Source organism: Nicotiana tomentosiformis, chromosome 6 (assembly GCF_000390325.3).
Source record: "Nicotiana tomentosiformis chromosome 6, ASM39032v3, whole genome shotgun sequence".
NCBI lineage: Eukaryota > Viridiplantae > Streptophyta > Magnoliopsida > Solanales > Solanaceae > Nicotiana > Nicotiana tomentosiformis.
In genome coordinates, this window is record NC_090817.1 from 23,867,073 (window position 1) to 23,878,252 (window position 11,180).

An 11,180-nucleotide genomic window follows, 5' to 3' on the forward strand; every position below is an offset into this window, starting at 1 on the left:
ATCCCCGATTTTTAACAAATTATATACTTCTTTTCTGTGAATGTTAGAAGACAACAATATTATTGAGCTCCGCATCAAAAGAGCAAAATGATTTGTTTTATCAATAAGTCTGTTTACTGTTTGGCCTGCCAAGACATCAAATGGTGTATGTTTAAGGATGTCATAGGGTGACAAGGCGACAATTTTTATCGTAACACTCGATATTTACATTATATCAAAATAATTTAACCTTAAAAGTTACAAATTAATGGGAGGACTTGACCCTCTCAGCAATCGTATCCCAATATTACGAAGCACAATAATAGGGATTGATGAATTTGGCTCTGATACCATGTGAAGAGTCTCAAGTGAATATTATTCTGAAAATGATATTGATTGTATTATTCCAGTGGAAGAGCATGGTTTGAAGATTTCTGTGTGCAAAGAAACCGGTGAATTTAAGCTCTATGAATAGTCCTTGTGGATCTATGTTGCCCCGACTTTCCAGGACATCTGCAGCACTCATGTCGGATCCTCCAAAAATCCACTGCTTTTGGAGGATCCGATACACACCCATCGGCATTTTCGAAAAGTCCGAACAACATAGTAGATCACTATCATAATACTCTCGTATTCGCGCTATAAATCGCATAAACTTTATAAAAAGAACGAACACTTTTCAAATTAGTGAACTACAGTCATTGTTGAAGGAAAAAAAAAACTAGAGTCACTGTTTACAGAAAAAGAAAATAGACATGTACAAAAAGAAGCCAACATGAAACTATAATAAGGACATATCAGCATGTACAAGTAAAATGGTGTAACGATAACTCAGCTTGAAGGAGTCTGTACCAAAAAAACATATTCAGTAACACAACTCAGAGGACTGACTGAATTCATAGTTTTCTCATAAGCCCTCAGAACCAGTATGAACTACTTCTTTCGTGCTTTCTGTGTCTACCGATCCACTGCTCTTCATTGTGCTGTCGTTGGAATTCTCAACGCCAGTGCTGTCTATCAAACGGCTGCTCACTGAACGGCCATCAACTAGAGGTGAGCCAACTGATAGCGAATAGTCATCATCAGAGGAATCAGATTCCACGGAGAGATCTCTCTCTGACGCTGTTGATTCTGACTCACCTTTAGATTTTCGTGATGACTTCCGAGAAACTGCAATTTTTAGAATATTCTTCGCCCTCTCTTTGACTTTGCCCTTTTTGGCGCTACCTTGACCATTTCCCTCATTACTCTCTGTACCATCTTCTCTAGGAGTTCTTGAAACCGAGTCATCCATTATAAACTTCACCCCGATTTCCTTTGCGTTCACTGCCTTTAGATTAGCATGCGGAGATGGAACAGGCTCTCCAAGATTTCCAGACTTCTCCTCATTTCTTTGACTTCTGTGGAAAAGGGAGCCGATCTTATGAAAACCCCTGTTGATTAGATTCGTCGAGTGCTTCTTAGTTCCATTACTTTCATCAGGCATGCATTCATCACCCCGAGTAGATCCCCCAGTTTTTGACTTAAAACTTCCCGTTGAATCAGCGTCAGAACCATGGATTTCCCCGTCAATAACTCGACTCTTTCCCTTTCTCGGTTCCCATACTTGTGGTACTTCACTGCCAGGGTGGTGTGCCCACATACCAGTCTCCTGCTGCCCTTCTATGTTAATCGGTTCATATTTATCTGCAACTTTTGACGATTGCTTATCCAAATCAGTTGATAAGGAGCCCGTTTCAGCGGTATCCATATCAACATCCATATCAACAGAATTTCTCTCCTGTTTGTGGTCCATTTTTGCTCTCTCGTATGACTTCTCTGCACCCTGAAAATCATTGAATATTCATATACATTTTCAATCATCTGTACTTTCATTAGTAAAATACGCATCCCACTTATTATTAGGCCATTTAACTTAATGGAGTTAGCCGGAAACAGAATAAATTGCAGTTAAGCATTTCCAAGTGCGAAGAGCATTGATCTCATGAGAAGTCTTGGCTTCGTGATGGTCTAATTACTTGTTCACCGCAAGTCGCAAGAAAAAAGTTTATACCTTTTCGCTGCCTTCAAGTACAGTTATGGCAAGACGTAATCTCCCCATTTTAACGTTCTGAAGAGACAACCATATATCATGCCTCTGGCCATCCCTATAATCGCAGACGTTGATGGAATAATCTCTGCCAAATAAAAATGTGTTTAGATAAATAAAGCACATACATAAGCATTTACATTTACTAAAGCACATTTTGCATAACATTCAAGAAAGAGAATACACAAAAAAAAAGATTTTTGAAATAAAAAAGAATAGAATGTGATAGAAGCCACGTAACAATAGAAATTTTCTATTTATTAGCTAAGTTCCAGCAGTAAATATTGAAAGAGGAGAACAGACCCCAATGTATCATCTTGAGAAAAATGGTCTTTGTCACGAACTTCTACGTTAAGCATATTGTTGGGAGATTCCCATGAACAGACTGGAATCTTGAACTCCTCTTGCCACTGTGGAGCTAATGTTTTCTTCTGAGTCTTGCTCCTGAATCTATATGGTCCAAGACGCCCCTTAACGTATGGATCAGCCAATCCTGAAAATGAAGCTCCAGGTGTCAAGCATGTTCCTCTCTATTTGACAGATTACAGTAAGACACTTTTCGACTAACCATTAAAATCTGCTGGCTTCATGTTTTCTGCTTCAAGGACTTCCAAAATAACATGAGCGATGGGCTCCTTGGCATCGACAGAAAACCAGCTTTCGTCTGAAAAGAAAACAGATAATATGGAATTAAGTAGCACAAATAGAACTTATTTAATGAAATCACTTCCCAACCAACTCTATTCCCATACATTTCCATCTAAACAAGTTCATCACAAGTCAAAAGAAAGGATGGGGGGAAGCGTAACCCTTTTAACCAAAGGGGAAAAGTACCCCATTCTCCCAAAGAAAAGGATTTCATTTGTCGATATGGACCTGATTATACTTGAGCAAAGAGCAAAGAGGAAGAGCGAGAGAGACAGGCTAAAGTGTCTGTTACCTGGTTGGGGCGATACAAATTTCTCCATGTCAATTACTAGCATGTTGGGCTGCAAAATTTTATGAAGATTTAGTCTAAAAGCTCTTTATGAAGGATTTCTTATGGCATAAGGAAACCACAGTGCCACTTTGTGAACTATGCACAGCATTCCAGCAAGTGAAATAAAAAACTCAGAGCGATTTATTAATTCTCACCCAAAAATGTCTAATGTAAAACGCTTGTCACTATATAAAGAAGATCAACTTAAAAATGCTTCTATTACAAGCACGACAGAGGAATAAAGTTAAGAAGACAAAAACCCCCAAATGAGAAGGCTCCGCACCTCGACTAGTGTCTGCTCAAATGCAACAGCAAGAAGATTATCCTGAAAAGGATGACAAACAAATTTAGCGGAAGTGCAAATGCTAACCGAATTACACAGACACAGAGAGAGACTCATTGAACTAACCAGCCATCCGGCAACTCCAGGAAGTTCTGTTACATCAATCCCATGTGTAAAAATTGGCTTTACAGTCATCTGAAAATAAGGAGGCTCAGCAAAGCAAACCCGCATACGACCAAGAAACGGCCACTTTCTCAGGAACTTGACCCCAACCAAGACCTACATGGAAAGGTTTAGCCCCCCAAAAATTCTTATTTTGCAAAAGCTGGGAATAAAATATGGCCATCAGCACATCAATAACAAATCATAAGATTGAGAAATAAAAATAAACTTACTAAAGCTCTAAACATTTTAACCTTGCAGTGGCTAAACTATCAACAACCAGATAATTTTATGAAATTTCCATGAGAGAATTATTTTACGACATTATTAATAGAATTCTATATCCATGAACTCTTAGCTAATTGTCGCCCGAAAGGAAGTAGGACTTGCAAAGCACTTGTAAGTAAAATGTAGTCAGCCAAAATTGACATAACATCAGTAACACCTAGTGCAGGTCTCAAAACCGATGAATCTGAGAATGGAATTCTGAAATATAAACTGCTATTACCAATCCCACCGCCCTCGCCCCCCTCTTCTCATCAATACCAGTTACACACGGCAATAGTAATTTACCTTTCCTTCGACATGCATTCCCAACAGATGCAACTTTGTCACCATTCCAAAGCCCAACCTTTTCCTCAGCTTCGCAGCAAGAATCGCACTCATGTCATCAGCAGAACGAAAATTCATTCCCAGCTCCAAAACCTGCACTCCGAGTACAGAAATTTAAACTTAGCAAATAAAGAACAGATATCGCCAGAGCCAAACTGATAGCATAAAATAACTTTCTTGAGTCAAGATTACATACGAGATGATCATCCCCTGTAGATTCACGAAGAACCCTCATTTCTGTGAACATAGGTGGGCTTCTTCCTAAGTAGAGATGCTGCGCTACAATGTCCTTCTGTAGGTAAAATGAAAAGCATCTACCAAGTTATCTTGCAGAACAAATTAATCCTCATATTAAAGTTACAAAAATGCTGATTATGCTACTAGGATTAACAACTGATGTATTCAACAAAGTAGCCAGCAATTAAAGCTTAAAAGGCAACTACAATCCAAAGCACTGAACAGAGGAAAAATGCAAAAACAATGGCATTTTACACATACTAACATGGTACATAAGAATCCCATATAAGAAAGTAATCTAGCCGTCAAGCAGAAGTAGAGGCGGACGCAATGTAGTTCCAATAGGTTCACCTGAACCCCGTGCTTTTTGTACGGAACATAGATATACGTGAAAAATCACTAATAGTTGAACAAGTACTAAGTTCAAAGTTCTGAACCCATAATTGCGAAAGTGCAACGATTCAGCGATGAGAACATAATTACTAAATCCACTTTTAAGTAAAATGTATAATTAGTCTGAACCCTTACCACAGTCCAAGGTTTGTATTTCTGCATAAACCACGGAATGATAGGGAGGAGAATTTTCTGCGAAACGATCTCCTCCATACATACTGGCCAGAGCTTTTCAAGTGCATGGTTTAACCACCTCACTGTTTCAGAATCAGAAAGCACCTGAACAAAGCCACCCAAAAAAAAAGATTAAACAAAAACTGAAATATCCCGCGTTCACGTAGGGTCCGAAAAAGGGTCGCACCCAAGGGTGTGACCCTTGGGACAGTCTACTCCAATGCAAGCATTAGTGGTGGCTTCCACGGCTCGAACCCGTGACATATATATATAGCTCACACGGAAACAACTTTACCGTTGCTACAAGGCTCTCCTTCTAACACAAGGATAAGTATTGTCTCAAAATACCACATAGTAAGCTTGAAAAGATGCTAATCATGAGACCGAGTTAAAGATTCTGACGAAGTTTTGCATAAAGGATCATAGTGCAAAAGAAAATAAACACCATATGGGACCCTTCAACCAAATCTAAATCTTGGCACTTTTTGCAGAAATATTAAAATTAACAAAATTTCAACCCAGAAAACAATTTCACTAGTAAAGCCAAAAAGACCATTTTGCTGAAACTTTTTGAACCTCTTGGAATATTTTCCTACTTTTGCCCACCAATATTAATAAAGTCCTATGTAATAAAAAGGAAAATTATGTCATTAATTGTGCTGCCAAATATACTTACTCGTCGTTGATTCGACTGTCTTTTTTCCTCAAATTGCACTTTCCTCAGTAATCTAGTTATATACTGCTCATGAACCTTCGAATTCCAACAACAAAAAGAGCCTAATTAATCCATATTGAAAGTTAAACCAAAATAATCACATAGCAACATGAAAAAAAAAAAGAATATTATACATACCAGATAAAGGTAGATGAGGGAAAGGAAGTACGCCAAAGGGTGGCTATAATCGAAAGAATTAAGCAACCATAGTAGAATTAACACAATAGCCACATGATGTATCATTGTAGCCTCCGTTATACTTGTCATTTCTGAATCCTTCCAAAAAAAAAAAAAAAACTCCTTTGTTGTTACAGTTACTGATTCAGAATGATGATAATACCCATTAACGTGAAACACATGATCCAATTTCTTTAACACCGCAAAATCTTGAAAATATCTTCACAAAAACCAACCACCAAATTATGACATCAAAGTCCCCCTTACCCTTTTTAACTGCATTAATTAATTAATAATTATTAATTACAGAAGTAGTTTAAACATTTATTTCGCATGTTTAACACGTAAGTATGTAGAGGGTACACGTAAGCATATTACTTTATATGTAATGTAACTGATTTTGAAAGCAGTTGAACATGTCAAACCGGGTTTAATATTCGGGTTAAGTACATTAATAAGGATTTCAGAACATGGCGAGAGACTTGGATTGCGGGTTTGCTGTGGGAATGAGAGAGTACTGGAGATTCGTGTTTTTGAAGTTTTCGGTTCTGAGTTTTTTTACTTTAATTATTATTCTTATCTTAAGTGTCGACTTGAGATTTTAGCAATTTGTGGGTTCCCACGACTGTTACGTGTCCGAGAAAGAGTCAAGAGTAGTGGATACTACCATGTGAGCTCTCCGGAACCAGCTCTTTTGGACTCCCGAGAAACAAATAGGTAAAAAAAAAAAAAGTGTATTATTTTATATATAGCGCGGTAAAATCATTTTATATATAGTACGGTTATTCACCGCGCTATATTTTAACAACACGTTTGTCCGTTAAAGTATAGCACGGTAAATAACCGCGCTATATATAAAATGTCCTGCCCCACCAATAATTCTTTTGCACTTAACTGATCACCTGACCACCGATAATTCATATGGATATAGCGCCTATTATGTACGCGCTAAATACATAGTGCCTACAATGCATGCGCTATACTTCAATTATTGTACCCCATACTGATTTTTTTCTTATTTAAGGAGTTCCAAAATTAGGTAAAAATTCATTCTGGATCCTTAAGGTCTTCCAAAATATTTGTCCGTTAAGTTATTTTGCATTTTGTCATAATGTCCGAAGAAGATCGAAAAATTAGGGTTTCATTATATTGAGGGGGTGAGGTTGTGGTGGAGAATAACTCAGTACGCTATAGTTGTTCTCCACAGTGTCATGTTAAGTTGCCACTTACAATGGAGTACGATAGATTGGTATCGTTGTTATGTAAAAAAAAAAATGAGTGTGAGCAAGCGTTCGGTGAATATTAAAGTAACCGAAAATATTCATATTCTGTTACTTCGCAAGGGGTTACTTGTTATACTAAGTTTAACAGCGAAGACGATGAAACTCTGACAGATCTTTTGAGGACTCCGGATGAACACCGGGAACTTCTTGTGATAAAAATGTTGGAAATGTATATCAAGGATGAAGACATTCGCAATAATGAGGTTCCTCAAAATAGGGATATCCCTCAATCATCAGATGGTTTTTTTGGAGCAGTTTTATCCAAACAGGTTCCGGGTGAAAGAATTTGGCCAGATCTAAACTTATCTCCACGGGCAAATGCGGAGCGAGGATATAATTTCTCCCCAAGTTTACATAATCCACAAGCCGAGTGATAAACTTCAATTTTCCTTTGTGTTATGATGTTTATTTTTAAGTATTAAATGTGTATTAACACGCATATATTCCACATGGGGTACCGGCCAGATATGAATTTTACAAGTAATGAACCAAGGGACAGTTGGAATATGCCTAATTTTAGTGTGTTGGATCATGGTGATCCATCCGGGAGTCATCATCAACAGGGATAATGTGCATCATGGGATATCAAGACATTATGATTTATAAGTGAAGTGATACAGTTTATATGTAATGTTTGGATGAATTTGAGAAACTCATTATTTTATTGGTTGTGCAGTGAAAACGAGCAACTTGAAGGTCATATCCTTACTCAATTGCCCGAAGACGATATATTTAATCGGGATCTGGCAGATGCGCAGAGTCACGAAGATGATAGTGATTATGACAACAATGCTGACGAGTCTGGAGATGACACACCCTTCCCTGATGAGGGTGACGAAGATAAGGACGAGAATGATGAACCTGATTTGACGAGGGAGCATGCTCCACCTCCCTTTAGACCAAGAGTGTACGAGTCCCATGTGACGTTTCATTCAAGGGAGATTTCCTACCTTAATTAGTTGCCAAGTATGCCGGCTGTCGATGCCCTCACAAGGGATCTTGACGAAATTCGAACAGCAATGTGGGATAAATCTAGAGCAACGATGATGTCAAAGGGGATGCATTTTGCTGATAAAGCGCACCTAAGCAGGGCGGTGCGAATGTACAACATAAAAGAGTGTCATGAGATCGTGGTTCATGAGTCATCTCCGAAAGTATACAAGGTTATTTGTCGTAGATGGTTTCAAGGTTGTAATTGGATGCTGTGTGCGAGAAAGTTGAAAATAAATATGTGAATTATGGGGAAATATATTGGCGCCCACAATTGTGAAATGGACACATTTAGTGGGAATCATTTTAACTTGAATGTTGACTTGATTTCTCTTGTCTTGATTCCACACATTGAAGCGTCCATAAGGTACAAGATAAAAGAGTGTATAACATCTATCTACATAGTATGTAGATGTACCATTACCAAAAGAAAGGCATTTCTCGGGCGTAAACGTGCGTTTGAAATTGTTTATGGTAACTGGGATAAGTCATTTGCCGCTCAACCCAGGTACATGACTGCATTGCAATACTTTAACCCCGGAACTGTTATTGAATGGAAGCTTGAGCGGAATCCGGGAATACCAGAATATATATTCAGATATGTGTTTTGAGCATTTAAACCAGTCATTGATGGTTTTGTGCATTGTCGACATTTAAATCATACCACTTATCATCAACCAAATCAGTATAACAACCTACCATATTTTTTTAAAGGTAGGGATCGATTGTGCTATGACGTGTTCCATGTGGATCTTTTGAACTACCTTCACCTTTTTGCCTCTTCGTAAACCACTTATTAAATGTTAGTGGCATTTCTGAATTGGATGTTGTAATGGTTCTTCAAATGGTATTTGAATACTGATCTCTTAGTTCAACTTAAAAAGAACTAAGTTGCATGAACTTATATATTAAACGTAGCGCATCACCAATATGCGTTAAGTGTATTGTCATGTCGACATGAAAAAGTTGTCGGCTTGAAAAAGTTGTTGACCTGAAATGTTGGACACACCTGTACCCGAAAGAATCATTATCAAGCGAAATATAGGGCCTCGCCAATATGCGCTATGTGTATAGTCATGTCGACCTGAAAAAGTTATCGACCTGAAAAAGTTTTCGGCCTGAAAAAGTTATCGGCCTGAAAAAGTTGTTGACCTGAAAAGCTGGACCCACATGTACCCGAATGAATCATTACACGTGAAACATAGCGCCTCGCCAATATGCGCTATGTGCATTGTCATGTCGACCTGAAAAAGCTATCGGCCTGAAAAAGCTATTGACCTGAAAAGTTAGACCCACTTGTACCCGAAAGAATCATTATCATACGAAACATAGCGCCTCACCAATATGCGTTATGTAACCTAAAATCACTCTTAGCTGCCTATAAAAACCTCGCGCATTTTAGTTATTATTAGCGTCGTAACGAAACAAATAGAAAACATTTCCATTAATTTTTTATTTTCGAGCATTACGACATGTTTGGACGCAATTACGTACCAAGGTGTTACTGTGGCAAACGTGCGATTTTGAAGCCATGTTGGTCAAATTGCAATCTGGGCGCTGACGTTGGATGTGAACACAAGTTGTAAGTTATTATTCTTGGATGAAATATTTTTTAATACTTTTTATATAACATGTTAATTAATAGTCTTGTGTTATTCTCCCATTGGTAGGATGAAAATCAATGTGGTTTTGAAGAATGGTATGATGAACCCATTAATCAGGAATACTACAAATCATGTTTGCTAAACATTTGGAATCTAACTGGTGAATATGAACTCTAGATCGTGAAACTACAAGAACAACTTGCGGTATTGCAGGAGAAACTAAAAGAGGCAGAAGAAGAAAAAAATACGTTGCAAGAAAAATTTAAGTGATTGAAGCACAGGATAATGGGTGATAGTGACTAAACAAACACATTGATGCGTTGAGTGTAGTATTTTATTTTTATTTTGTACGTGTCATGTATTATCTTTAATTGGTAATGAATTTAAATTTTATGTTAAGCTATCATTTTTTTTTGTGTTCTAGTATTAAACTAATAAATAACCCAAAAAATAAAAACACATGCACAAATTATGTAAAACATAAATAATATTGCTATTATATATTTAATGTCATATATACAAATAATAATAAATGTCAATGTGTCCCACAACCTGTATGATTTAAAATATTGGATGGCCTGAGGCGCATCCCATCCCGCCCGGCTACGCTATCAGGACCATCCCCATCACGTCGCCTCTTTATCGGAGGATGTGTTGCAGTATGATAGTCGGTAAGGCTGGCAGACTTGGTAGAAGCGGCCGTTGGTCCATCAGTAACCTACAGAATAATAAGTTATTTTACTATATGAAATATAAATTACTAACGTATGTGTTAGCAAAAAAAAAATTAATGGTCATACCATGGTCTCAACGGGCTACTAAATAAGATCATTTGTCTCCGGCATGTCAGTATCGCACAATGTGGCCTCTATGACGGGGGATGACGATATCTTTAAAAAAATAAAATGCTTTAGATATTACTGACTAATCAATGAGATAAAAATAAATAGAAATAATAGTAATACAAACAAATATGCGCCTGAGTAGTTCCGCAAGGATCTGTCGGAACATCGAGGTGAATTAGAGTAGATGAAGTATGTGATAGATCCTCAGCATCCCTCGGTGATGAGCCATAACTTAGTCATCGCCCACTATGCACCTCTCATGTTGGACGATCATCAACAACCGTCGATGGCTCTGGGGGATCAGGAAAATACTGATCTCACTCCTGTCGCGTAATGGCCGTGTCCGCGATCAACAATGGAGCTGGCGGGGTCACCTGCGAAGTCCATGGCGACAGCTGAAGGCTGAATGGCGGCATATCATTAGGAGCATCGTGTGGCTCAGGATGTTCACCCGACTGATCATCTCTAATATCCTCCATGGGTGCCTCAACGCCCCTTGCTGGGGACCCCATCCTCGCCGACCACCACGACCTCGTGGGACACCCCTTCCTCTCAGGCCACGCCTGCCACGTCTACCACGTTCAGGCTCCACTGGTGGCCCATGATGGTACTCCTCTGGCGGCACATAAGCAGCCTCGTATCCTAAGCGCTCATCATT

General features: G+C 38.4%; 1 protein-coding gene across 1 annotated transcript; it reads right to left on the bottom strand.

Moving 5' to 3' along the window:
* Positions 1 to 612: 612 nt before the first annotated feature.
* On the bottom strand, positions 613 to 6,030 carry LOC104118240 (C2 domain-containing protein At1g53590-like). The gene is made up of 12 exons (XM_009629445.4): positions 5,762 to 6,030; positions 5,585 to 5,659; positions 4,870 to 5,013; positions 4,301 to 4,396; positions 4,066 to 4,197; positions 3,457 to 3,609; positions 3,331 to 3,372; positions 3,009 to 3,057; positions 2,637 to 2,732; positions 2,372 to 2,561; positions 2,033 to 2,156; positions 613 to 1,804 (listed from the first exon to the last, which is right to left on the bottom strand). The coding sequence occupies exons 1-12, from the start codon at positions 5,888 to 5,890 to the stop codon at positions 887 to 889; spliced, it is 2,148 nt and encodes a 715-aa protein (XP_009627740.1). The 5' UTR covers positions 5,891 to 6,030; the 3' UTR covers positions 613 to 886.
* Positions 6,031 to 11,180: the final 5,150 nt, after the last annotated feature.

Excerpts from the sequence above, each read along its gene's own strand:
- LOC104118240 (XM_009629445.4), bottom strand. The coding sequence starts at position 5,890 with ATGACAAGTATAACGGAGGCTACAATGATACATCATGTGGCTATTGTG. Across the intron at positions 3,610-4,065 it reads GAATGCATGTCGAAGGAAAG|GTCTTGGTTGGGGTCAAGTT; the intron begins GTAAATTACTAT and ends CTTTCCATGTAG. Across the intron at positions 3,373-3,456 it reads CTGGAGTTGCCGGATGGCTG|GATAATCTTCTTGCTGTTGC; the intron begins GTTAGTTCAATG and ends CATCCTTTTCAG.